Raw genomic sequence first — 27438 nt, forward strand, 5'->3', positions numbered from 1 at the left:
ATCAGATGAGGCCAATGGGGAGACCACCTCAAAACCCCCCTGCAGCACTTTGGAAATTGTGGTAGGAGTACCCCAAGCTTCTCATCCACAACAGTCTCTTGTGTAGAGAAGTCCTCCTTCCTCCAGGTGATACGCTGGCATACCAGGTTATGATTCCAGATGCACTGATCCTTGAAACCCTAGCCCACCTACATGGACACCCTCTGTGGGTATATGGGCCCAGCGACAACACTAGAGCGGGCTGGAAGCTCTGTTACTGGCTGTTCATGAACAAAGATATTGGCCACTTTTGTCAGTGTTGCCTCTCATGTCAATCTAGCCACTCCCCAACACTTAATTCGAAAGCTCCCCTCCAGCAAAAAAAATTGCTTTACGCCCATTTCAGAAGGTGACTACAGATTTTGCATAGTTGAACCCCACTACTGGTGGAAAAATATACAATTTGGTCATAATGGACTATTTCACAAAATATGACAATCTCTATGCTACCCTAAACCAAACAGCACCGACTGTAGCTAAATATCCACAAGGGAACTGTTTTCAAACCATTTTAAGTTGGTGATCTGGTTTTCATGACAGATCCAGGCAAGCTGCACTGTAAACTAGCACCACGTTGGTAGGGCCCCTGCAAAATCCTACATCAGTTCGACACAGATGGACAGCCTGGTGTCACATACAAGGTACTGGACTTGAAAACTGGACTTGAAATCACCTCAAACTACCCCAAAAGTTATCCATCATTCTATGATGACGTTGCAAAGAATCCCCCACCCAATAGGCAGCCACAAGTGTCAGCAGGGTTTTGTACCTTCAGTCAAGTCCCATACCCCCCACTCACTGCCCTCTCAGGGGTATTTTGATTCAGTCACCCACTATCTCATGAAAATGGTTTGAGACAGGCAGCCCCACTGTCAGCTACTCCTGTGAGAGCACTCCGACAGGGTCCCCTCGGGGCATATACAGAAGCCACGGCAGCTGATGGACTATTTCCAGATAGATTTTTGAGAAAAAAAGGAGAGAAAAATTTAAAGAAAAGAAAATGAGTGACACAACAAAAAAACATCTCCCTGTCTGGTAAAAAATATATAGTGCTTGGACTCTCTTGGACTATCACAGGAGTAGCTGACAGTGGGCCGTGCTGTCTCAAACCATGTCCATGAGATAGTGGGTAACGGAATGACTAGAACATGCAAACACAGAACACTTTCAGATCAATCATATAAACAGATTAGAAATGTACTTTCCCAAATTGTTTTTGCACAATCTCCTATCCCTTCTTATTTTTATAATTTCTATTCTGTTTATCTGAAAGTGTTCTGTGTTTACATATTGTAGTCACAGTGTAGTAAGGATGTGGATTACTGTCATGTTTTATCCCCTAACAACTAACATGTTCTTCTCATGCTTTACGGTTCTTTTACTTCTAAGTCTTTTTTTTTTTTTTACAGGGATGTATGTAGAAAGTGATGTATTGTTAATGTCTCCTCGCCAGGAGTGGGCGTACTCACTCTATGGAATACTTTACCTGGGAAAAGGTTATAGGGGTTCATGCATGTTCCCAGGTGGTCTTTTAAAATGTTTTTATTACATTCTTCTTCTATTTTACCTCCTTTTTTGATCTTGTCTCATCGCTGCAACTCCCCAACGGCCTCGGGAGAGGCGAAGGTGGAGTCATCCGTCCTCTGAAACATGATCCGCCTAACCGCGCTCCTTAACACCCTCCAAGTTTAACCCGGGAAGCCAGCCACACCAATGTGTCAGAGGAAACACCGTTCAACTGGCCTTTGATGCATGACATGTTCTATGTGAATATTAATCATCGAAGCGATTTGGCTCATCTTTATATCTATGCATTACAATCCCAAACCCTGATCATCCTAAACCCTACATTTTGTGACCCGTTTCAGGAAACTAGGCATATGTCGCGGGTCACGACTTCACACGAGAGTCATTTGAATATAATCCTTCTTTTTTTTTTTTTTTTCATAATGCGTTTTTTTGGCAGAAATGCCTTCTGGAACATGTGAACTTTAATGTGTCTCAATAACAAACTTGTATGCCATCTGTAAATACAAACAACATTGTTAAGTTATGAGCCTAGAAAAGAAAAAGCCAGCAACCTTCCTGCTAGCCATGATTGGCTAAGATAATGAGTAGGCTGGACATGCCAAAAGATGAGTTCAGATTGGTCTGCCATATAGCACACTTCTGTCTATTTGAGCTGGTGAATATGTGTAGGTAATCCTGTCTAATGCTGCTTTAAAATATATATATTGCTTAGTAGAACTGCATAAGTGTTGCTCTCCACTTTCTGGAGGACCGAGTTTTGAAATCAGTGGAATTAGAGTATGACAGCTAAGGAGATGGAGAAAACACCTGTCTCCGGATTACATCTTCAAACTAAGTGCAACCATGGCATCCGTGACAGGGAGAAGCATCCAACCATGATGTATATGGGTAAGATAGTCTAGCTAGCTACATTTTCAGATATTACACGTTTCTAATTTTGACAAAATCGTTTTCATGTCAAGTTAAAGTGGGCTGTTAGCTAGGTAGCTAATGTTAGCTGTCTGGCTCGCTAGCTATTGTTACGTGTATGATCTTATTATTCATATCTCAGAGCCATTTGCTTGGCTAGTTATAGCCTAATGTTAGCTAGCTAACATTGAACATGGTTGGTTAGCTAGCTGCAGATTCATGCAGGGTAGTAATGTCATGAGTTGGGATTATGGTTCATTGTTTAACTAGCTAGCTACATGTCTTAACAAAAGACTCCACTATGCAAGTGTCCATTTTAATAGAATGTCACTGCAACAACTGTTAGCCAGTTAGCTTGGGTGCTTGACTGCTGCTGTTAGGACAGAACACTTGGATCAACCCTTAAAGAGATTGGTGGAGCTAAAGCTTAAGATGGTGTGAACGATGCTGAATGGGTTTAGACAAAGAGGAGCTTTCCAGTAGGTACCAAAAACCCTTCAAAAGCCATTTTCTCAACAGTAAGGTTACAAGTTTATCAACTTTCAAAGCATAATTACTTTCCCATCGTTCCTCAAATACAGTGTATGATATACCATGTTGTAGCTCTGTGTCTCTGCTTTTATCCAATGTAAAAAAAAAAAGACAATTTCAAATTTTGCTACATAAGACCAAATCAAGGTGGTCGGTCACATTTATTCTCAAACTAACGAAAGGTTTTCACAACCAGAACTTTGAATGTACTCGGAGGCTTCTCTGACACATCCAGATCCTAATGGGAGAAAGGCTTTCACACAGAGACAGAACTTTGACTGACTGTAGTCTTCTACACTTAACTCCTCCTCACATGAAAGAGCTAACGCATAGTTCAACTCCTCCTCTACCACTGGCCTCTGCCTGCATGGCAATGACTAACTCTGATTAACTCTCTCAAAGACACCAGCCATACTGTAGATTATCACACACACACACACATTTGCAACAACTAGGGATTTTTGGGGGATAAAAAGCAACGTTGCTTTTCAACAGACATTGGGAGACAAATTCACCTTTCAGCAGGACAATAACCTAAACACAAATATACACTGGAGTTGCTTACCAAGGCGAGATTGAATGTTCCTCAGTGGCCTAGTTACAGTTTTGACTTAAATCAGCTTGAACATCTATGGCAAGACTTGAAAATGTCTGTCTAGCAAGGATCAACAACCAACCTGACAGAGCAAAAAATAATTTTAAAAGGAATAATGTGTAAATATTGTACAATCCAGGTGTGCAGAGGTCTTAGAGACTTACCCAGAAAGACTCACAGCTGTAATCACTGCCAAAGGTGATTCTAACATGTACTGACTTTTCAATAAATTTGCTAAAATTTCAACAACAAAAAAATAACTAATTATGGGCTATTGTGTGTAGATGGGTGATAAAACATATATTTAATCCATTTTGAATTCAGGCTGTAACACAACAAAATGTGGAATAAGTCAAGAGGTGTGAATACTCACTGAAGGCACTGTATATTCCATTTATTGACAAGGCCATATTTCTGTACGTGGGTTTCTCTGCAACAGACTACAATTAGTTATCTGGTGTGCATAGTCATGCATAATGACGCTAAGAATGAAATGATGCTGAGAAAAAAAGATGAATGAAAACTCATTGTCATAAAAGGACACGATACATTGGCAATTTCTGTGGCAATATCACAGAGCAATGTTGCTGGCAGTGGTGTGTATTCATGGATGCCAAGGGAAGCCAGGCTTCCCCCCAAAATTGACTAAGAATTGATTTGATAAAAATAAAAAAATGTATCTTTCGTCTCATATTTTTTCATAATTTTCCATCAATTCGCGAGAGGCTGAATGAATCTCATAGGACAATGCATCCGAGTGAGCAAGACAGCACCCCTGTCTCTGTGTGTGTAGGCCATCAATCAGATCCTGTGTGGTCCAAACGAGTATGACATTGTTGCCACCCGTAATATTGAATGCAAGGGAAGCCAGCGAGCTTTTGGCCTCCCTTGATAAAAAAGTTTTTTAAAAATTGGCAATTCACATTGAGGTAAACAGAGAACACAACTGTGAATGGTCCTGGCACACCAAAAAAATAAAATAAATTTAAAAAAATAATAAAGAGTAGAGGGAAGCCAGCTTGGATTTTGGCTATCAAATCGCATTGAGAGAATACGTCATTGACAGAAATAAATTGAATTGTTGCATCTTGTACTGTTGTTTTCCTCCAGTGGCTAGCTAGCTAGCTAAAATGGGCCCGTTCCTAAATTAACCATGGATGGAGATAGGGATTTGGAAGTTCAATATGTAGCTAGACGTAGAAGGCTAATGTTAACTAGCTAACATTGCCCATGAATGGAATATAGCCTAGCGAGCAAGCATTTTAGCCAAAAAATAAAAGCGTCTACTGTATTACAGAGTGATACCCCGTTTTGTCAACATGAAAGAGGAGAATGGCATTAGCGTTTCTCTACAAGTAGGGTGAGCCAACATGTTTTTCTACTTGCTTGAGCGTGCACGCACACACACGCACACAGAAATCAGAACCATTGACAGCCACATCATATTTAGCTAACGTTGATTGGACTAAATTGTTTTTGGTATCTTTTAGTTATCACTGTATTAGACTAACCAGAGGTGATTTGATGATGTTGAAATTGAAAATGTGCTGGAATAGTGGAGACAGCTCCTGTTTTCTTTGCGACTTGTGGTAACTCTCTGTGGTTCTAAATCAATAGTTGTTTAGTGGTCCAGAAATGTCAGAAACATGAACTTGCTTGACCATTCTGTAGGTTATGTAACTGTCTGTTACATGCAATATGCTTTGTGGACTTAAACAGACAGAGGTTGCTATTTGGTTTTGTGATGAAACAAAGGTGTGGTTGAATTTATTCTGCCACTGTGACTTCTTATTGTCTCGGCCTTTAGGCCTATATATCACAGTCGCAAGGCATATGAATTAACAGGTTATAGAGCAAATTACGCAATTATCACAACACAGGTTGTAATATGGCTTCCCCAGTGATTTTACCCCCACACGGCTACTGGTTGCTGGTAACGGAGAGAGGGGTATGAGACACTGGAGCAACGATGATCAATGAGCAAGATGCACATGAATAATAGATTTCATACATTTATTTAAAACATTATTTCCCAGTTTATTTACAAATCTCCTATAGCTTGTTATTTACTGCCAGTTAACAGCCACATCTGTGCTGAAATTCATAAGCTAACAAACAAGGTGGTACTGTCCCTGCTCTGTCCAGCCATTCACCCTGCTGCCAGGCAAGTCAATGGCAATGCAGACATGACGTTAACGAGATTTAGCAAACTTCTAACTCCATAATCATAAGCTAGAAAGATGTGAATGCGGGAAATTAAATGTAATTAGCTAGCTAATTTAACCAGTTTGTCCCATTGACATTGCATTCACTCTGGTTGGCATGTGCACAACCATGGATATTTTAGTCAGTTCAACATGACAAACTGAACACAGTATCATGATCATATATTGTAGTGAGTAAACATTTGCGACTTAAAGGGCCAACATTTCACTCCAAAACAGAAATGGATTTTCTCTAAAACGGTCACCACGTTTTCCAGAACATTTTAGAATGCCAGACTGATCACATGACCAATATCTGTGCTCTGAGACACACACCACTGCCTGTCAGAGATGCATGTACACCAGTGGAGGCTCCTCAGAGGAGGAAAGTGAGAGTCATCCTCAGTGAATTTCATTTAAAAAAAATGTTTATATACAGTATATATATATTTTTTAAAGTTATCCTTTTTAGATAAAACTATACTAAATACAATCACGTCACCAAATAATTGATTAAAACACACTATTTTGAAATTAAGGTCTACAGTAGCCTCAACAGCACCATGGTGCAGCAGGAAGACAGCTAGCTTCTGTCCTCCTCTGGCTACATTGACTTCAATACAAAAACCTAGGAGGCTCATGGTTCTCACCCCTTTCCATAGACTTATTGTACACAGTAATTATGACAACTCCGGAGGACGGTCCTCCAACCTATCAGAGCTCTGGCAGCATGAACTGTCATGCTGTCCACCCAATCAAAGGATCGGAGAATGAATCTACAGCAGTACTGAAAGCATAAGCTACAGCTAGCTAGCACTGCAGTGCATAAAATGTGGTGAGTAGTTGACTCAAAGAGAGAGAAAGACAATAGTTGAACAGTTTGAACAAATTAATTTCTTCCAAAATGAAGTAGAAGCAAGAGAAAGATAGACAGATATTGTAAAAAAAGGCCCTTTCAGTTTAACTTACTTAGCTAGTAAATGCAGCTTGCTAGTTTAGCCTACTCAAACACCCTGCTCAAAGAGAGGGATGCTATGTTAGCTAGCTGGCTATGACTATCAAACACAACACTGGAACTCTTCCAAGTCAAGGTAAGCTTTTGGTTTGACTAATTTATTGCCGCCTGAGCCCGCCGGTGTAAGTGCTAAACTGCTTACGGACTGTACACTGTAACATTACTGCATGATTGTAGCAGGTTTACTAACAAGTTAGTTCTATTAGTTATGTTGACTATGACTTTACTTTAGCTAATATGGTGACAACAATGTAGGCTATGTGTAGCGGTTATGATATGGTTTGGAAAGGTATTTTCGTGTGCTGTGATGTGCTTTGAAGTCCACAAGCAAAGGGAAAACGTGAGATGAGGAGAGCACATAAATGCGAGAAGGAAAAAAACATGGCTGCTATGAAAGTGAACACGTGATCAGGGGTGTATTAATTCCACAGATTCTATTGAACAATGTTTCTTAAATGGAAGCAAACAGAACAAAACGGGGACATACCTGAATTTGTCCTATATAAACTCTTGTTTGCAACTGTTGGACTAATGATTACACCCTATATCAGCTAGATGCAGGCAAGAGTGTGCAAGGTGGTATTGAATGTGTCACTGTCTGTCCGTGTCACCTCAAATTTTTGACTCGACCTGTGTGCACCTACGTTGTAAACTTTCATTCATAGGCTAGGTTGTAACAACCTCATGATGGGTATAGGGAAAATTTGAGTATCATGTAGTAGCCTAAACCTATCACTGTTACATTGAACTGGGTGAATGGAATATGAATGATAGTCATCCAATATGCTGTAATAGAAATAAGGCCATGCTCATTTAAAAAAAAAAATCATCCTCCCTCATCTTAAACGGCACCGACCGCAACTGAGTGTACAAAATATTAAGGACACCTGCTCTTTCCATGACATAGGTCAATACAGGTGAAAGCTATGATCCCTAATTTATGTCACTTCTTAAATCCACTTCAATCATTGTAGATGAAGGGGAGGAGACAGGTTAAGGGATCTGCCCGTTTGATTCAATATTTGCTTAAAATGACATACCCAAATCTAACTGCCTGTAGCTCAGGACCAGAAGCAAGGATATGCATATTCTTAATACCATTTGAAAGGAAACACTTTGCAGTTTGTGGAAATGTGAAATGAATGTAGGAGAATATAACACATTAGATCTAGTAAAAAAAATAATACAAAGAAAAAAACAACTGTTTTTTTTGTACCATCATCTTTGAAATGCAAGAGAAAGGCCATAATGTATTATTCCAGCCCAGGCGTAATTTAGATTTTGGCCACTATATGGCAGCAGTGTATGTGCAATGTTTTAGACTGATCCAATGAACCATTGCATTTCTGTAAAAAAATTATGTATCAAGACTGCCCAAATGTGCCTAATTGGTTTGTTAATAACTTTTCAAAGTTCATAACTGTGCACTCTCCTCAAACAATAGCATGGTATTCTTTCATTGTAATAGCTACTGTAAATTGGACAGTGCAATTAGATTAACAAGAATTTAAGCTTTCTGCCAATATCAGATATGTCTATGTTCTGAGAAATGTTCTTGTTACTTACAACGTCATGCTAAGTAACTCAACCGTCCCGTGGGTGGGACACCAATCTGTAGAGATCCTTAAGATTAAAGAAGGATTTTCAAGCCTTTGAGACATGAATTGTGTATGTGCCATTCAGAGAGTGAATGGGCAACCCCAAAAAATAAAGTGCCTTTGAACGAGGTATGGTAGTAGGTGTCAGGCGCACCGGTTTGTGTCAAGAACTGCAACGGTTCTGGGTTTTTCAACAGTTTCCTATGTGTATCAAGAATGGTCCACCACCCAAAAGGACATCCACCCAACTTGACACAACTGTGGGAAGCATTGGAGTCAACTTGGGCCAGCATTCCTTCGGAACAATTTCGACACCTTGTAGAGTTCACTTTGTAGAGCACATCGACACCCAGCGTAACAGTGTCTTTACGACAGAAGGCAACTTTCATTTGTGGCTTCACACATCAGCACATTTTCTCACTAGACAGCTGTCCACCCAGTTAGCTCCAGAAATGGCTGAGTCTGACATGGAAATAGACTGACTAAAACAGATCTTGTCAGTCTTGTCTATTGCACCTCTAACATCCCCCCCCCCCCTACATAAATATAACTTCCTGCCTGCCTGTTGTCATTTTGAGAAACCTCTCTCTCTGTCCTGGGGCGTGTTATGACATTTTGACCAGGCTGCTATTTTTCTCCTTTCTGTCACAAAAATCAATCTCTTTTCGTCTTTTTCCTTCCCCCTTCCTCCCTCGACTCTGGAGTGGAAATGTGTTGCAGGTTGGAACATGGAGCGAGGCAGAGCTTTGTGTTGGTGACCTACAGTATCTCAGAGCTGTGTGTTAGTGGAACACTGTGTTTTTGACCTGACTAGTCTCTGGGTTCCGGGCTGTTGTGGTTGGAACACAGTGTGTTTGTGACCTGACTAGTCTCTGGATTCCGGGCTGTTGTGGTTGGAACACAGTGTGTTTGTGACCTGACTAGTCTCTGGATTCTGGGATGTTGTGGTTGGAACACAGTGTGTTTGTGACCTGACTAGTCTCTGGATTCTGGGATGTTGTGGTTGGAACACAGTGTGTTTGTGACCTGACTAGTCTCTGGATTCTGGGATGTTGTGGTTGGAACACAGTGTGTTTGTGACCTGACTAGTCTCTGGATTCTGGGATGTTGTGGTTGGAACACAGTGTGTTTGTGACCTGACTAGTCTCTGGATTCTGGGATGTTGTGGTTGGAACACAGTGCGTTTGTGACCTGACTAGTCTCTGGGTTCCGGGATGTTGTGGTTGGAACACAGTGTGTTTGTGACCTGACTAGTCTCTGGATTCTGGGATGTTGTGGTTGGAACACAGTGCGTTTGTGACCTGACTAATCTCTGGGTTCCGGGCTGTTGTAGTTGGAACACAGTGGAGCCATACTTGCGAACATTAGAAAAAGCTTCAGTTTAACCTGAACCTCTGTCTCATAATGCGCATCAGCCAATTACAATCGTTGACATAGTGGCAGGTGATCAAACGCTATATGTTAGGTGTTCCAATTAGATAACCTGGCAAAATTAACCTGCACAGCTGGCTGTGATTATATCAGGTTCAAATTCCATAACAGCCAATTAAAATGCCGTAATTGGACGTGATCCAACACTTGTTCATGAAAGCATACTTTCAGAAGTCCAACGGCAAGTTCTGATAATCAAAGCAACTAGATCACATGCGTATGACTGACTGGTATTATAGCTCACAGAGTAGAGCACCTACCTCCTCATAATTGTGGCAAGGGTTTGAGTTTTCCCCCCTTTGAAATGTAGAATAACATGTATTGTTTTAGTGTGCTGAGAAGGAAGTGCAGCCAACCGTTTGAATATGAAGATTAAGAATGAATTTAACAAGGCGCTACGTCTTTCTTCAGCCTTATAGACAAACACACTGCTGTGGCCTAATAGTCATATTGCATAGGCTATACTACACGGATGTGTATGACTAAATGTAGGCCTACAACTTTCTACATGCATTTGTATAATAATTTACTTTGTCACATATGCGTGAGGACCAATAGTGGTCGTTTTTTTCCTCAAATAAAAACCTTTGCCCTGAGGGGAGCCGAAATCGGCGACATCATATCTCGACGTCTCTGGGCTTAACGCCTTAGTGGATCACACCACCAATTAGCGATAGCAGTAAGGGGTAAATAACAGCCATTTGACATGACCACGAGCGTCTTCGACTTAAAAATGCTGTTACGCATATAACGGGTGAATTTGTCATATAGTGAAAAGGTGCCTTTTGAATTTAGTATCTAGTAGACTAGTCAAGGATGAGTCATACAATATTAATGGGACACTACACTTTACAGACCTAGAGATTTGAGTTTTAAAATATCCCTCTGGAGGCCCAATCTACCTATATTTTAAGAAATTGCCATTGGTTGGTGGAAATAAAGTCAAAGATACGTGATAGGCTGATTGCGTAATTTGTTACAGGAAGTAATCACTGTCAGCTGGTGAGGTACCATAAGGTTAACGTGTGCTATGTTATCTGATGGGAAAAGCTACAATGTAGCGTTCTATCACGCGCAACTACACCAACGATTGTAAATGGCTGATGTGCATTTTGAGACGGAGGTCCAGGTTAAAGAAACTTCTTCTAATGTTCGCAAGTATGGGCCCCACAGTGTTTGTGACCTGAGGTCTCTGGGTTCTGTTCTGGGCTTTAGACTGCAGCTGTTTCCTATCGGAGACTGAGACTGACCTGAGGACAGTAGAACCCGTGTATGACAAGGAGTTTAGGGACTGACAGTTGTGGAGATGATACAAGCTTCTTCCTAGCCTGTTCTCAGATCTGTTTTCCAATTCCAATCACATCTTGGACCAGGTTAGCGTCTTCCATACAGTCCTGCCAAATGCGGATGGATCTGAACAGCTGTGTTTGAGATTATTACCACGTCTGTCTGCCGGCTTTCTCGCTTAACATATTCTCTACACTCTAAATATTAATACTGAATATTCATGCACTTCATAAACGTCCACAGTCAATGCATCCATCTATCCCTCCATAGTGTGAAGAAGTACAGTAAGTGTACAGCAGCCAAGGACACACACCCTTTTTGAAGGTGAGTGGGAGTTACCGTAGCTACATTATGTCTAGTCTCCGGGATTTAATACCTCATGATGTGCTGCTGTCCAATCTGCCCCAGATCAGTGACGAACCATCAGATATAGGATGTGCCCAAAATGGCACCCTATTCCCTATATAGTGCACTACTTTACAGTAGAAAGTAGTGCACTGTAAAAGGAATGGGAACTCAACCATCAGATACAGATAGAGAGTGTCTGGTTTCATATGAAACCATGCATACAACTTTATGGTAATTTAAAGTGGAGACTCAGGGATTTATATCTAAATATATTGAATACAGTATAGTGGAGATGTTACTGTGTTGATGGTACCAACCCAGAAGTATCTCTCTCTCTCTCTGTCTCTCTCTCCATACCTCCATCCACTCTCTCTTGATCTCCCTCATCTCTTAGATGTAAAGTAACTCAAATAGATGTGTTTCTCAGTTTCATGACCAGTTTACCCCATATTACAGTGTGAAACCCAGAGGGCTTGCAAATACTGTAGTAACAGATTACAGAAGCAGCACTTCCTATTTGTCTCTGTCACACTGTACTACTAGCTATGTTATTTGCGGTTTGTTTTTTTACCCAAGATTCTATTTGTTTTGTCATTTTTACAAGTACAATATCCATTTCAATAAATATATTCAGTTCATATAAAAAGTACCCATGTGCTACACTGTACTACGTTCTCAAGAGGAGCGGTCATTCAACAAAAACACAGGAAGTGCAGCATGATGTAATCATGTGATGGGGTTTTCCTCTCACTACTTTGATCTACAGTATTTCACTTTGCCATAACCTGATGAGGACAGAGGGCGCTGGTGTCACTTTGGGGAAAAAACGTGCCCAATTTAAACGGCCTCGTACTCAATTCTTGCTCGTACAATATGCATATTATTATTACTATTGGATAGAAAACACTCTCTAGTTTCTAAAACCGTTTGAATTTTGTCTGTGAGTTAAACAGAACTCATTTGGCAGCACACTTTCTGACCAGGAAGTGGAAAGTCTGAAATCGAGGCTCTCTTCTAAGTCCTGCCTATAAATGGGCATGATAGCTATTACTATACATGCACGTCATACACCTTCCCCTGGATGTCAAGATGCAGTGAGAGAAGAAAGGAGGTGATTATCTTGGTCTGAGATGGAATACATCCTCTTGGAATGACGTGTCACCGATTTCATGTTTTCAGGAAGGCGCGAAGAGGACAGTGGGATTGCCTTCGGAATAGCTTTCGTTATAGGCGACTACCAACTCCGGCTTTGTTTTTATTTGATACATGTGACAATATCATCGTAAAGTATGTTTTTTCAATATAGTTTTATTAGATTTTTGAAATTTATTCGGGACGTTAGGCGTGTTGCGTTGTGTGCCCTTTGTTCAGAAAGGAGAACTTCGCGCCACTCTGCCAGTGTGCTTGCTATTTCAAGAGGGAAAAACGATGTTCAAAATCCAAACAACGACTGTTCTGGACAAAGGACCCCTTGTCCAACATTCTGATGGAAGATCACCAAAAGTAAGAAACATTTTATGATGCTATTTCATATATCTGTCGAACTGTGTACTAGTAGTTTTGCGCCCAGGTTTTGGGCACTCGGTCGACATAACGTAAGCCTTATGTGGTAATGAAGATATTTTTAGAATTCTAACACTGCGATTGAGAACTAGTGGATCTATCATTTCCTATACAACATGTATTTTTTTGTAATGTTTATGAATAGCTATTTGGTCAGAATAGGTGAGAGTCTAATAGAAATATCTGCACATTCTGGGAAAAATAAGCTACATTAGCATAATGGATAACCACGGATTTCAGCTCTAAATATGCACATTTTCGAACAAAACATAAGTGTATGTATAACCTGATGTTATAGGACTGTCATCTGAGGAAGGTTTATGAAGGTTAGTGAAAATTAATATCTTTTGCTGGTTTATTCGCTAACGCTAACGTGCCTATTGCTATCGCTAACGTGCCTTGATGAATGAATGCGGGAGTGTGGTAGGCTATTGTAGTAAGCTAATATAATGCTATATTGTGTTTTCGCTGTAAAACACTTAAAAAATCTGAAATATTGGCTGGATTCACAAGATGCTTGTCTTTCATTTGCTGTACACGATGCATTTTTCAGAAATGTTTTATGATGAGTATTTAGTTATTCCACGTTGGTCTCTATTATTACTCTGGCTGCTTCGGTGCTATTTTTGACGGTAGCTGTGATGGTAGCTGCAATGTAAAACTGATTTATACCTCAAATATGCACATTTTTCGAACAAAACATAGATTTATTGTGTAACATGTTATAATACTGTCATCTGATGAAGTTGTTTCTTGGTTAGTTTGGTTGGTTCTTGGTTAGTTAGGTTGGCTTTGTGCATGCTACCTGTGCTGTGAAAAATGTCTGTCCTTTTTTGTATTTGGTGGTGAGCTAACATAAATATACGTGCTGTTTTCGCTGTAAAACATTTTAAAAATCGGACATGTTGGCTGGATTCACAAGATGTGTACCTTTCATTTGCTGTATTGGACTTGTTAATGTGTGAAAGTTAAATATTTCTAAAAAATATATTTTGAATTTCGCGCTCTGCCTTTTCAGTGGAATGTGGGAGGAGTTCCGCTGGCGGAACGCTAGAGTCAGACAGGTTATTAACTCACCCTGTCTGACCCCTGATCTCTAACCGTCCATCACAACTTGCCTAGCCTAGTCACCTGGGACTTGACTCTAAATGACCCAACCATTCATCAACCAGTTACAATGGTTGACCAATTAAGACTATTTAATTATACTTACAGTGCCTTCAGAAAGTAGTCAGACCAACTGACTTTTTCCACATTTTGTTACGTAATAGCCTTATTCTAAAATGGATTCAATATAATTGTAATTCTACACACAATACCCCATAATGATAAACCGAAAACAGGTTTTTATCAATTTGAGCAAATATATATAAAATAAAAAAACAGAAATACCTTATTTACATAATTATTCAGACCCTTTGCTATGAGGCTCGAAATTGAGCTCAGGTGCATCCTGTTTCCATTGATCATGTTTCTACAACTTGATTGGAGTCAACCTGTGCTAAATTAAATTGATTGGACATGATTTGGAAAAATCACACACCTGTCTATACAAGGTCCCACAGTTGACACAGCATGTCGGAGCAAAAACCAGGCCATGAGGTCGAAGGACAGGATTGTGTCGAGGCACAGATCTGGGGAAGGGTACCAAAACATTTCTGCAGCATTGAAGGTCCCCAAGAACACAGTGGCCTGCATCATTCTTAAATGGAAGAAGTTTGGAACCACCAAGACTCTTCGTAGAGCTGGCCGCCTTGCCAAACTGAGCAATCGGGTGAGAAGGGCCTTGGTCAGGGAGGTGACCAAGAACCCGAAGGTTACTCTGACAGAGCTCTAGAGTTCCTCTGTGGAGATGGGAGAACCTTCCAGAAGGACAACTATTTCTGCAGCACTCCACTAATCAGGCTTTTACGGTAGAGTGGTCAGACTGAAGCCACTCCTCAGTAAAAGGCACATGACAGCCTGCTTGGAGTTTGCCAAAAGGCACCTAAAGACTCTCAGACCATGAGAAACAAGATTCTCTGGTCTGATGAAACCAATATTGAACTCTTTGGCCTGAATGCCAAGCGTCACGTCTGGAGGAAACCTGGCACCATCTCTACAGTGAAGCGTGGTGGCAGCATCATGCTGTGGGGATGTTTTTCAGCGGCAGGGACTGGGAGACTAGTCAGGATCGAGACAAAGTTGAACGGAGCAAAGTACAGAGAGATCCTTGAAGAAGAGCGCTCCAGAGCTCTCAGGACCTCAGACTGGGGCGAAGGTTCACCTTCCAACAGGACAGTGACCCTAAGCACACAGCCAAGACAACGCAGGAGTGGCTTCGGGACAAGTCTCTGAATGTCCTTGAGTGGCCCCGCCAGAGCCCGGACTTGAACCCGATCGAACATCTCTGGAAAGACCTGAACATAGCTGTGCAGCAGCGTTCCCCAGCCAAGAGTGTGCAAAGCTGTCATCAAGGCAAAAGGGTGGCTACTTTGAAGAATCTCAAATATAAAATAAAATATTGGTTACTACATGATTCCATATGTGTTATTTCATAGTGTTGATGTCTTCACTATTATTCTACAAATGTAGAAAATAATACAATAAAGTAAAACCCTTGAATGAGTAGGTAGGTGTCCAAACTTTTGACTGGGACTGTATGTGATGTAAAAAATAACACTCAGGAGGCTATCCAACCTTTACTCACAACAACTGTCTTCTGCAAAGATACATTCCTGTATATAAATATTATAGGATGTTCTAAAATCAACATTCTATATTCCATCCCACATGTACCACCCATTATGATAACCAGACATTTAACAGGCCCGGTAGTTTACTCCCTTTGGTAGTCTCTGACAGTATGTATGAGCACTGAATGGTTATGATTACTGTCTCTGTGTGTGTGTGTGTGTGTGTGTGTGTGTGTGTGTGTGTGTGTGTGTGTGTGTGTGTGTGTGTGTGTGTGTGTGTGTGTGTGTGTGTGTGTGTGGTGGCAGGGGAGAGAATGTACTGTTACAATATAGATTAGAACCCTGTCAGTAATACAACCTGAATGTATTTTATTCATTGCCATTTCATTCACAGCCTTAGCAAAAGCCATTAAGATAGATTTGTAATGCCTTGAAATATTAAACGGTTGGATGTGGACGTACTTGAGAAGTGTGACAGATTGATGTATAATGTCTGTATAGTTTTGGAAGGCCAGGTTGATGCAATGTGTCATTCGGTGTCAAAGACATGGAGAAATTCTATTCAAAGATGAATTGTTTTGCACCATAAAATGGCAGTTGACAACTTCACCCCCATAGGAGAGGTCAAGTGTCATGAGAGCCCCATCAATGCCATCTACACCACTTCCAGGTGTGACAATATTATACCACAGACACACGCACACTAGTAATAGGCGGGTTGACCCACAACCGCAGTCCCCGTGGTTATATCTGTGGGGCAGGTGTTATGTGTGACGACTATGTTATGTGTGACGATTGTGAGGCGCTATACAAATTAGAGAGTCGCAAGACTGGGACTTCAAATATGGCACATCAATGAAACTCTAGCCTGTTCAGATGGGTTAAATCGAATAATGACCTAACTGAAATCTGGACACTGACTGTAGGTCTATAACCTTTTCACATAGCCTAATATTATATGAACTATTATAAATTAAGCTTTTCTTGCAGTAGAACGATAAACCCCTTGTACATTTCGACTCGGGAACAGTAGTGGAGAATACTACTCAGAGCGAGGATCTCCTTCCAGAGGAACATCAGATCCGGCAATATACTAAATTTTTCTGAGTCTTGGCTTTCTTCCAACACCCAGATGGATTATATACAACCGGAAGGATTTAACAATTTTTCGAGCGGATAGGAAGCGGGCTCCTATCTTGCGAGTTTCTGCTCCGCCGTCTTGGAATACTTGGTCATACAATGTCTTCCTTTTTAACTTCCGAAAGAGTTCACCGGGATTATCGCCATGGCTGTGTACATCCCGCACCAAGCCGACAGCAAAAAGGCCCTGAACAAACTGGAGACTGGATTCCCGGAGGCAGCATTCATTGTTCATTGTTAAACAAAAGTAACAAAAATTGTTACCAACACATTGACTATCTAACTCTCGGAAATTCTACTCTTGACCACTGCTACACGCCTTTTAAACACAGGTATAAGGCCCTCTCCCGTCCTCCTTTCGGAAAATCCGACCATGACTCCATCTTGATTCTCCCTGCCTACAAACAAAGAATCAAGAGGGAAGCTCCGTTGATCAGGTCTGTACAGCGTTGGTCCGACCAATCAGAATTCCCACTCCAAGATTGGAATATGTTCCGGGTTGCCTCTGGAGATAATGTCAATGAATATGTTGACTCAGTCACCGGATTCATCAAAAAATGCATAGATGACATGATACCGATTGTATATTTCAAAACGTACCCGAATCAAAAAAATGTGAATTGATAGCAGCCTTTGGGAAAACTGAAAGATAGAGATGCTGCTTATATACAGAGCAAGGTGACTGGGGACAATAGTTTGTTTAAACAGTACAAATATGACTTACGCAGATTGATCAAGATGGTGAAACACGTATAGAGACGAAGTGGAGGAGAAATCCAGAGGGTTGGACACAAGGCGTATGTGGCATGGGCTACTAACATTCACAGATTACAAAAAGAAAGCCAGCCACATCACGGTCACAAATGCCACCCTACCAGACGAGCTAAACACCTTTATCTCAATATTCAAGCACAATGACCCTGAGCTGCCAAGGAGAGCCCCCGATGACAACGTGGGCTACACACTGACAGTTTCCACTGAGGACGTATCTAAGTCATTCAAACGTGTTAACCCTCACAAGGCTGTTGCCTCAAATGGCATCTCTAGCCGTGCTCTCAGAGCATGTGTAGACCAGCTGGCTGTTGTGTTCTGACATTTTCAATCTCTCTCTAGCTCAGGCCTCTATACCCACCTGCTTCCAGATGTCCACTATCATCCCTGTACCCAAGAAAGGGAAAGTAACTGAACTGAATGACTACCGACCAGTAGTACTAACTTCCGTCATCATGAAATGGTTTGAGAGGCTAGTCAAAGATCATATAACCTCCTCCTTCCCCGACACACTCGACCCTCTCCAATTCGCCTACCGCCCTGACAGATCCACGGACAACACAATCGCCATTGCACTGCACACTGCCCTTACCCACCTGGACAAAAGGAATGCATACAGTATGTGAGAATGCTGGTCATCGACTACAGCTCAGCCTTCAATACCATAGTGCCCTATAAGCTCATAAACAAAGCTCACAGCCCTGGGTCTGAACTCCTCCTTATGTAACTGAGTCCTAGACTTCCTGACGGGCCGCCCCCAGGTGGTGAAGGTAGGCAACATAAAAGGAGCATAAAAGAAGCATCCATTACAAAATACAAATCCCAACATAAAAACATGGTAGTGAAAAATGGGTTGACAAAATATGAGAAGTGGATGCTATCCATTTCCTATTTATTTTATTTTCATTACCATTTCAGAACATTATCTCCTCAACATGGGGGCCCCACAAGGGTGCATCCTCAGTCCCCTCCTGTATTCTCTGTATACCCACGACTGCATGGCCTCACACAGTTCCAACTCCATCATCAAGTTCGCTGATGACATGATAGTAGTAGACCTGATCACCAACAACGATGAGACAGCCCACAGGGAGGATGTAGACACTCTGACGGCGTGGTGCCAAGTAAACAACCTCTCCCTCAACGTTAGCAAAATAAAGGAGCTGATTGTGGACTTCATGAGGAACCAGGCTGGACACGACCCCATCCTCATCAACGGGGCACCGTGGAGACAGTCAATATCTTCAAATTCCTCGGCGTACACATCTTAGAGAAGCTGAAATGGTCTAATTACATGGACATCATAGTGAAGAAGGCACGACAGCGACTCTTTAACCTCAGTATGCTAAAGAACTTCCCTCACTGTGTTCTACTGGAGCACCATCGAGAGCATACTGTCGAGCTACATCAAAGCCTGGTACAGCAGGCTGTGATGTACCGCGGACCTCAAGGCTCTTCAGAGATTGATACGTGCAGCCGAACGCACCATTTGGGTGCCCTGCAGGACACCTACAACACCAGGTGACGCAAGAAGGCCAAGAAGATCATCAGGGACCCCAGCCACCCTAGCCATGCCCTGTTCTCACCGCTTCAATCACTCAGATGCGGCAGTGCAGGAACATCATAGCAAAAACTGAAAGACTGGCCAATAGTTTCTACCCTCAGACCATCAGGCAGCTGAATAGCCACCACTGATCAGCTACCTGCTTCCCCCTCCCACCGCTATTCCCTCCCATGGACATGTCCACCAGAGCTGTTGCCAGAGAATTTAATGTTCATTTCTCTACAATAAGCCGCCTTAGAGAATTTGGCAGTACGTCCAACCAGCCTCACAAGAGTGCACAACTACATTTTATCACGGCAACTGGTCTGATACATTCACCTCTGCAGGTAAATAATGTACTTACATTCAGTAATCTTGCTGTGATTTGTCATCCTGAGGGTCCCAGAGATAAAATGTAGCATAGTTTTGTTTGATAAAATCTATTTGTATATTCAAATATAGGAGCTGGGTTCTACAGTTTGAACCCCTGCTGTCTCTGGCACCAAACCTACCCCGCCCGGCCATCTAGTCGTGTGAAAGTTAGTGTATAAGCTAATGATTCATCATGTATGACAATCCTGGGAGTGTGTAAACTTACATTTTGTATTACCATATCATTTTTGTATGTTCCCTATAGTTATGTACTTGAAAATGTATCAATTAACCAATTTGCCACATTTGGGCAGACTTGATACAAAATACTGTGCAGTATTGCAATGCTTCCCTGAATCAATCTGAAACTTTGCACACACACACACACTACAAAATATAAATTGCGCCCAAACTGCAATATTATATTATGGCCTTTCTCTTGCATTTCAAAGATGATGGAACAAATAAATAAATAGAAAACGCATGTTTTTTTCATTGTATTATCTTTTACCAGATCTAATGTGTTATATTCACCTACATTATTTTCACATTTCCACAAACTTCAAAGTGTTTCCTTTCAAATGGTATCAAGAATATGCATATCCTTGCTTCAGGTCCTGAGCTACAGGCAGTTATCTATTGGTATGTCATTTTAGGCGAAATTTGGAAAAAAAGGGTCCAATCCTTAAGAGGTTGCATAGTTTGAAGCGTTCATCGATTTATGATATTATTCTGGTGAGCAAGAGTTAATTTAGTATTCTATGGCAGTAATGACAGAAGAGAAGCTGCATGTACCTAATTATAGACAAGTTCACTAGCAAAACGCCTACCAAAATGCCAGAAATCAAAACACCTAAATTAGGCTTTAAAAAATGTATCCTGCACCCCCTGTCAGAAACTCGTTCTGACGTCTCTGACTGCAGCCTACAGAGCATTTTCAATCGACTCATTTGTGGGTTAAGGTCGGGTGCAGGCCTCAGACATTCATTTTATCACATATAGTCTGGTGGTTGTGGATGGGTTATTAGCAATTACGCGGCGGGTGAACAAACAGCTGACCCGCGCATCACTAACACACACACACACACACACACATTTTCCCATATCCTCATCTTTCTGGAACACTCTCTGAAAGCCAATGGAATCAAACCGCTCGAAAGAGATGAGTCACCTCAGCAGTACAATGGGACAAGGAAAGGTGGCACTGCATCTGAATCAAATTACAGCGTTTAGCTGTATGATCGAGCCAAAATTGCACATCCTCAAGCATAATGAGACCCAATTGCACCCCCTCTACCTCTCTTTGTTAAACATATGTGTTAAGAAGCACTCAGCCAAATGGATTAAGTCTTGATTTAGTCAGTGGACTCACTCCATTTGGCTGAGTGCTTCTTAACACCTACATTTAACAAAAGAGAGTTATGGAGAGGTAGAGGGGCCACCCACCCACACTTGAAAGAGTGTGTTTTTAAGTGTGACGATATCCCACTGGGCACAGACATCAATTCAACATATATTCCACGTTGGTTTAACGTAAATTTAAAGAAATGGTGTGGAAACAACATTGTTTCAACCAGCGTGTGCCCAGTGGGGTGCAATTTGGTCTTATTCTGCTTGATGTTGCGCAATTTTGACTCAATCCTTCAACTAAATGCTGCAATTTGATTAAGTCAGTGGACTCACTCCATAAGTGAGGTAAATCCACATTGAATTTACCCGGCTTATCTCCATCACTGCTGACACTCGCGATGTACCGGTGGGTCGGTAGGAAATAGAGGCGGCAGGCTTCACATTCATGCTCAGCACAGCAGCTGGTTTCAGTTCATGTTCAAGGTTTATTAGTCGTATGTACAGGATGTGCATGGTATACGTCGTTCAACAAAATGCTTACTTGTAGATTCCTTTGTCGACAATGCAACGACAATATGAAATGATACAAAATAAGAATACAAACAAAGTAAATAGCTGTAGAATAGAATAAACATTTTAGCATAAGTATAATACAGGAAGGCACAATTTATGGTCCAAAATTTACACATGTATTGGGGAAGGGGGGGGGTGGGAGGCAAGTGTATTAATTGAGCAGTATAATAGGAGTCTGGCAGCAGCAGTTGTGATGCGTGTGTGTGTAGCATGAATGTATATGTGTGTGTGTGTGTATGTCTGTGTGGGTGGGTGTGTGCATATGTGTTAAGGTATGGACAATCAAAGCAGGTGGTCAGTCCAGTACAAGTGTTCAGCAGTCTGATGGCTTGTAGATACCAACAGGCTCAGAGACAGTTTCTATCAGAACTCATGCTCTGATACCATCTGCCCAACAGTAAGGGAGAGAACAGCTTGTGGCTAGGGTGTGTAGGGTCCTTGATACAGCCTTCGTCGGGCACTGTTTCGAGTAGATGTCCTGGATGGGTGGGAGCACATGATGTACTGGGCCATCTTTACCACAAGCTGGAGGGCCTTGCGGTCGAGGACTGAGCAATTCCCATACCAGACCGTGATGCAGCCGATCAGGACGCTCTCGATGGTGTAACAGTAGTATTTGTTTTTTGCAGACAAATGAGTCGTAACCCCGTCCTTGTGGATATTACTGCACTATGTGGGTATTACTGCACTTGCTACAAACAACTGAAAAGTACAATAACACTCACCCACTCGCTCGACTGCCAAAACCAAACGAACACGAGAAGGAGATGCAGTTTTACACATGAATTTATATGGTTTCTTCTTTGTGGATGTACAGTTACATACACTTATGTTGGAGTCATTAAAACTCGTTTTTCAACCACTCCACAAATTTCTTGTTAACAAACTAGTTTTGGCAAGGCAGTCAGGACATCTACTTGTGCATGACACAAGTAATTTTTCCAACAATTGTTTACAGACAGATTATTTCACTTAATTCACTGCATCACAATTCCAGTGGGTCAAGTTGAACGTGCCTTTAAACAGCTTGGAAGATTCCAGAAAACAGCGTCATGGCTTTAGAAGCTTCTGATAGGCTTATTGACATCATTTGGAGTCAATTGGAGGTGTACCTGTGGATGTATTTCAAGGCCTACCTTCAAACTCAGTGCCTCTTTGCTTGACATCATGGGAAAATCAAAAGAAATCAGCCAAGACCTCAGAAAAATAATTGTAGACCTCCACAAGTTTGGTTCATCCTTGGGAGCAATTTCCAAATGCCTGAAGGTACCACGTTCATCTGTACAAACAATAATACGCAAGTATAAACACCATGGGACCACGCAGCCGTCATACTGCGCAGGAAGGAGACGCGTTCTGTCTCCTGGAGATGAACGTACTTTGGTGTGAAACGTGCAAATCAATCCCAGAACAACAGCAAAAGGACCTTGTGAAGATGCTGGAGGAAACGGGTACAAAAGTATCTATATCCACAGTAAAACGAGTCCTATCTCGACATAACCTGAAAGGCCGCTCAGCAACGAAGAAGCCACTGCTCCAAAACCGCCACAAAAAAGCCAGACTACGGTTTGCAACTGCACAAAGATCATACATTTTGGAGAAATGTGCTCAGGTCTGACGAGACAAAAATAGAACTGTTTGGCCGTACTGACCATTGTTATGTTTGGAGGAAAAGGGGGGAGGCTTGCAAGCCGAAGAACACCATCCCAACCGTGAAGCACGGAGGTGGCAGCATCATGTTGTGGGGGTGCTTTGCTGCAGGAGGGACTGGTGCACTTCACAAAATAGATGGCATCATGAGGTAGGAAAATGATGGGGATATATTGAAGCAACATCTCAAGACATCAGTCAGGAAGTTAAAGTTTGGTCTTCCAAATGGACAATGACCCAAAACATACTTCCAAAGTTGTGGCAAAATGGCTTAAGGACAACAAAGTCAAGGTATTGGAGTGGCCATCACAAAGCCTTGACCTCAATCCCATAGAAAATCTGTGGGCAGAACTGAAAAAGTTTGTGTGAGCAAGGAGACCTACAAACCTGACTCAGTTACACAAGCTCTGTCAGGAGGAATGGCCCAAGAGCTTGTGGAAGGCTATCCGAAACGTTTGACCCAAGCTAAACAATTTAAAGGCAATGCTACCAAATACTAATTGAGTGTATGTAAACTTGTGATGAAAGAAATAAAACATGTGATGAAAGAAATAAAATATGAAATAAATAATTCTCTACTATTATTCTGACATTTCACATTCTTAAAAAAAAGTGGTGATCCTAACTGACCTAAGACAGGGAATTTTTACTCGAACTAATGTCAGGAATTGTGAAAAACTGAGTTTAAATGTATTTGGCTAAGGTGTATGTAAACTTCCAACTTCAACTGTACATAGTAGCTCCCCAGCGCCAACACTTGGTTTGGAATGTAATTACATTCTAGCATGGCTAGTAGCTAACGTTAGCCAGCTGGAACCAGCTAGGTAGCACCGGTTCTCCATATGACGTTGAGAAATAGTGCACTGTAGGTAGTTCCGAAGACATCCGGAAATAAGTTCATATGTAAAAACTGTCAAATATAACTATGTTTGTAGTTATAGATAACCACATTGTGACTACAACTAAGTTACTAAGTCTTTCACCAAACTGTGTTGTTACTTTAGTGAGTAAAAACTCTCGCATCCTACCCTTTAAAATAGTAAACCTGAGGGAAACGCTTCTGAAATTCTATCAACATCTCCTGTGCTACTTGCGCATCAAGCACTCTTCACAATTGCTCCTTTCCCTTCCGGGTGGCTACTAGGCCCTCCCCCACACACCCTTCAGCAAATCAGATCACGCCTCCACATTGCTGCCCCCCCTCCCCCTCCCATCTAATAGGCAGAAACTTAAAATGGAAGTACCTGTGGTAAGGACTGTTCAGTTCAACGTTGGCCTAACCAATCAGAAATCTATGCTTCAAGATTGCTTTGTTCACGTGGACTGGGAAGTGTTTTGGGTTGCCTCTGAGAATAGTATTGACCTATACACTGACTCGGTGGCTGAGTTCATCAGGAAGTGCATAGAGGATTTTGTTCCCACTGTGATGATTGGAACTTATCCAAACCTAAAACTGTGGACAGATGGCGGCGTTCGCACACAAAACTGAAAGCGCGAAGCACCGTATTTAACCACAACAAGGTGACTGTGAACATGGATGTGTACAAACAGACCAGCTACAGTGCATTCTGAAAGTATTCAGACCCCTTGACCTTTTCCACATTTTGTTAGGTTACAGCCTTATTCTAAAATGTATTAAATCGTTTTTTTCTCTCATCAATCTACACACAATACCCCATGATGACAAAGCAAAAACAAGTTTTTTGAATTTTTTTCCAAACGTATAAAAATAAACAAAATGAAGGAGCTGATCGTGAACTTCAGGAGGCAGCAGAGAAAGCATGCTCCCATCATCAGGGGAGAAGTGGAGAGGGTGAAAAGCTTCAAGTTCCTCTGCGTGCAAATCACTGACGACCTGAAATGGTCCATTCACACAGACAGTGTGGTGAAGAAGGTACAACAGCACCTCTTCAATCTCAGGGGGCAGAAGAAAAATCCCACAAACTTCTACAGATGTTTTATTGAGAGCATCCTGTCGGAATGTATCACAACCTAGTACGGCAATTGCACCGACCGCAACCGCAGGGCTCTCCAGAGGGTGGTGGTGGGGTCAGCCTAATGCATCACCGGGGGCACACTGCTTGCCCTCCAGGACATCTACAGCACCTGGTGTCACAGGAAGGCCAAGAAGATAATCAAGGACCTCAGTCACCCGAGCCACGGTGCAGGTGCATTAAAGCTGGGACCGAGAGACAGAAAAACAACTTCTATCTCAAGGCCATCAGACTGTTAATTGTCACCACTAGCCGGCCTCCGCCCTGTACACTGCTCTGAACCATAGTCACTGTTACTAGCCGGCTATCACCCAGTACTCTACCCTGCAACTTAGAGACTGCTGCCCTATGTACTGTACATAGTTATTGAACACTAATCACTTTAATAATGTTTACGTACTGGTTTGCCCACTTCATATATATATATACTGTATTCTAGTCATCATATATAACTACTGCTGTACACACACTTTATATACATATTTATATTCCGGACTGATTTCTCGTTCTCATATTTCTTAATTTCTTAATTTTTATTTTATGGATTTGTGTGTTTTGTTGTGTATTGTTAGATATCACTGTACTGTTGGCGCTAGAAACATAAGCATTTTGTTGCACCTGCAATAATATCTGCAAAATATGTGTACTGTACACAACCAATAAAATGTCATTTGATTTTGACACACACACACTGCAAAGTGGACTTAAGCGGACTCTCGAATCACTTAAAGACTCACAGACTCACATTCACACATACCGTGCACTGCGGGTGCATCAAAGTGCACGTATTCCTGCAACCTGTACTCTACACTGGAGCATCATTCACCACCATCAACAACAAAATAATTAGCCAATACATGGTGACACAGTGGAGCCAGCCGATCTATGAAAAGTGATTCATCCAGCTAGGTTCTGGAGAGCGGCTGGATGGAAAGTGGCACTGTAGCACAATGATAATTACATAACAAACAAAGAGCAGGTCTGTGTAGTTGACACTTTTTTTTCAATCCAAGTGTAACTTTCCTCAATGAAAGAATTGATCCCTAATTAAAAAAAAAAAAAGCTGATGTGAAAAAGATAACAGCATTTGCGATACTGACATCTCAGCTGTAACTTCCTATCCTGTATTATTCAGCCACAGCCTACCTGAGTCGAATGCAGATAGCAGTCCCACCCAAAACCCCTCCACTCTCAGTGAGTCCCCCGTATCCATTAGCCTACATGTCTACACGGAGTACACCAAACATTAGGAACACCTTCCTAATATTGAATTGACTATGTGATGCTGCTACAGCGTGCTTGCTAATGATCTCAGTTGATTAATGGTTACCCGAACTATCTGCACTGACCCTATCTTGCACTGACGCTATGCACAATCACAAGACTATACACTGAGTGTACAAAACATTAAGGACACCTTCCTAATACTGAGTTGCACATACCCCATTCAAAGGTACTTCAATATTTGGTCTTGCTCATTCACCCTCGGAATGCCACACATCCATGTCTCAGTTGTCTCAAGGCTTAACAATCCTTATTTAGCGTGTCTCCTCCCCTTCATCTACACTGATTGAAGTGGATTTAACAAGTGACATCAATAAGGGATCATATCTTTCACCTGGATTCACCTGGCCAGTCATGGAAAGAGCAGGTGTTCTTAATCTTTTGTATACTCATTGTATATCTACGATCCATAGGCTATCTGTCCTCACCATAACGCGCGGCCAGTCGTCGGGACTCAACAGCAGTTGAAGACTACTTGCTGAGTGGTGTGTTACCAAATGTAAAACTAACGGTATGTTCTCTAAAGGCGTTGCCAAACATCACAGCGTACACGAAAAGCCTTGGGATATTCCTACACGTGGACGTCCACAACTGACCACGGACCACTGCGGTTAAGAATAGCACAGCTTTGGAACAATATTGGAAGAACTTAGAACTGAAGATCAAAGACTCCCGGTCCACTCGGGGTTAACAACTTACCTGCATGAGACGGTGATCTCTACTTTAGTAGCGGGAATGTTCCCGGTGATCGGGTCGAACTCATAAACCGAGGCCATGTCCCCCAGTTTGTCCATGACGTCCCCCTCCATGGGCGCAAGCCCAAGGGCGAGCGCGCGGGGCGACTCGGGAGCGATCCGTGACTCGCACAGCCTGGCCCCAGTCGAGCGCGTGTTGGGTGGTGATTGTGTCGTGTCCCCCCTCCCGGTGGGTCGCGAGGACAGGTCGGAGATCAGATCACACGCCAGCCCCCCGCGATGAGACCGGGAGAGCCAGCCAGAGAGAGAGAGAGAGAGAGACAGCCAGAGAGAGAGAGAGA

The 27438-nt window shown here is 42.0% G+C and overlaps 1 protein-coding gene across 1 annotated transcript in view; it reads right to left on the reverse strand.

Annotated features, from left to right (window-relative positions):
* Positions 1–27196, reverse strand: part of cpne5b (copine Vb) — a 199917-nt gene extending 172721 nt beyond the window's left edge. The window contains exon 1 of the mRNA XM_039016716.1: positions 27102–27196. Within this exon, the coding sequence (XP_038872644.1) occupies positions 27102–27196 (95 nt within the window). The remainder of the gene's footprint in view (positions 1–27101) is intronic.
* Positions 27197–27438: the final 242 nt, after the last annotated feature.

Source organism: Salvelinus namaycush, chromosome 20 (genome assembly GCF_016432855.1).
Source record: "Salvelinus namaycush isolate Seneca chromosome 20, SaNama_1.0, whole genome shotgun sequence".
Classification (NCBI taxonomy): Eukaryota; Metazoa; Chordata; class Actinopteri; order Salmoniformes; family Salmonidae; genus Salvelinus; species Salvelinus namaycush.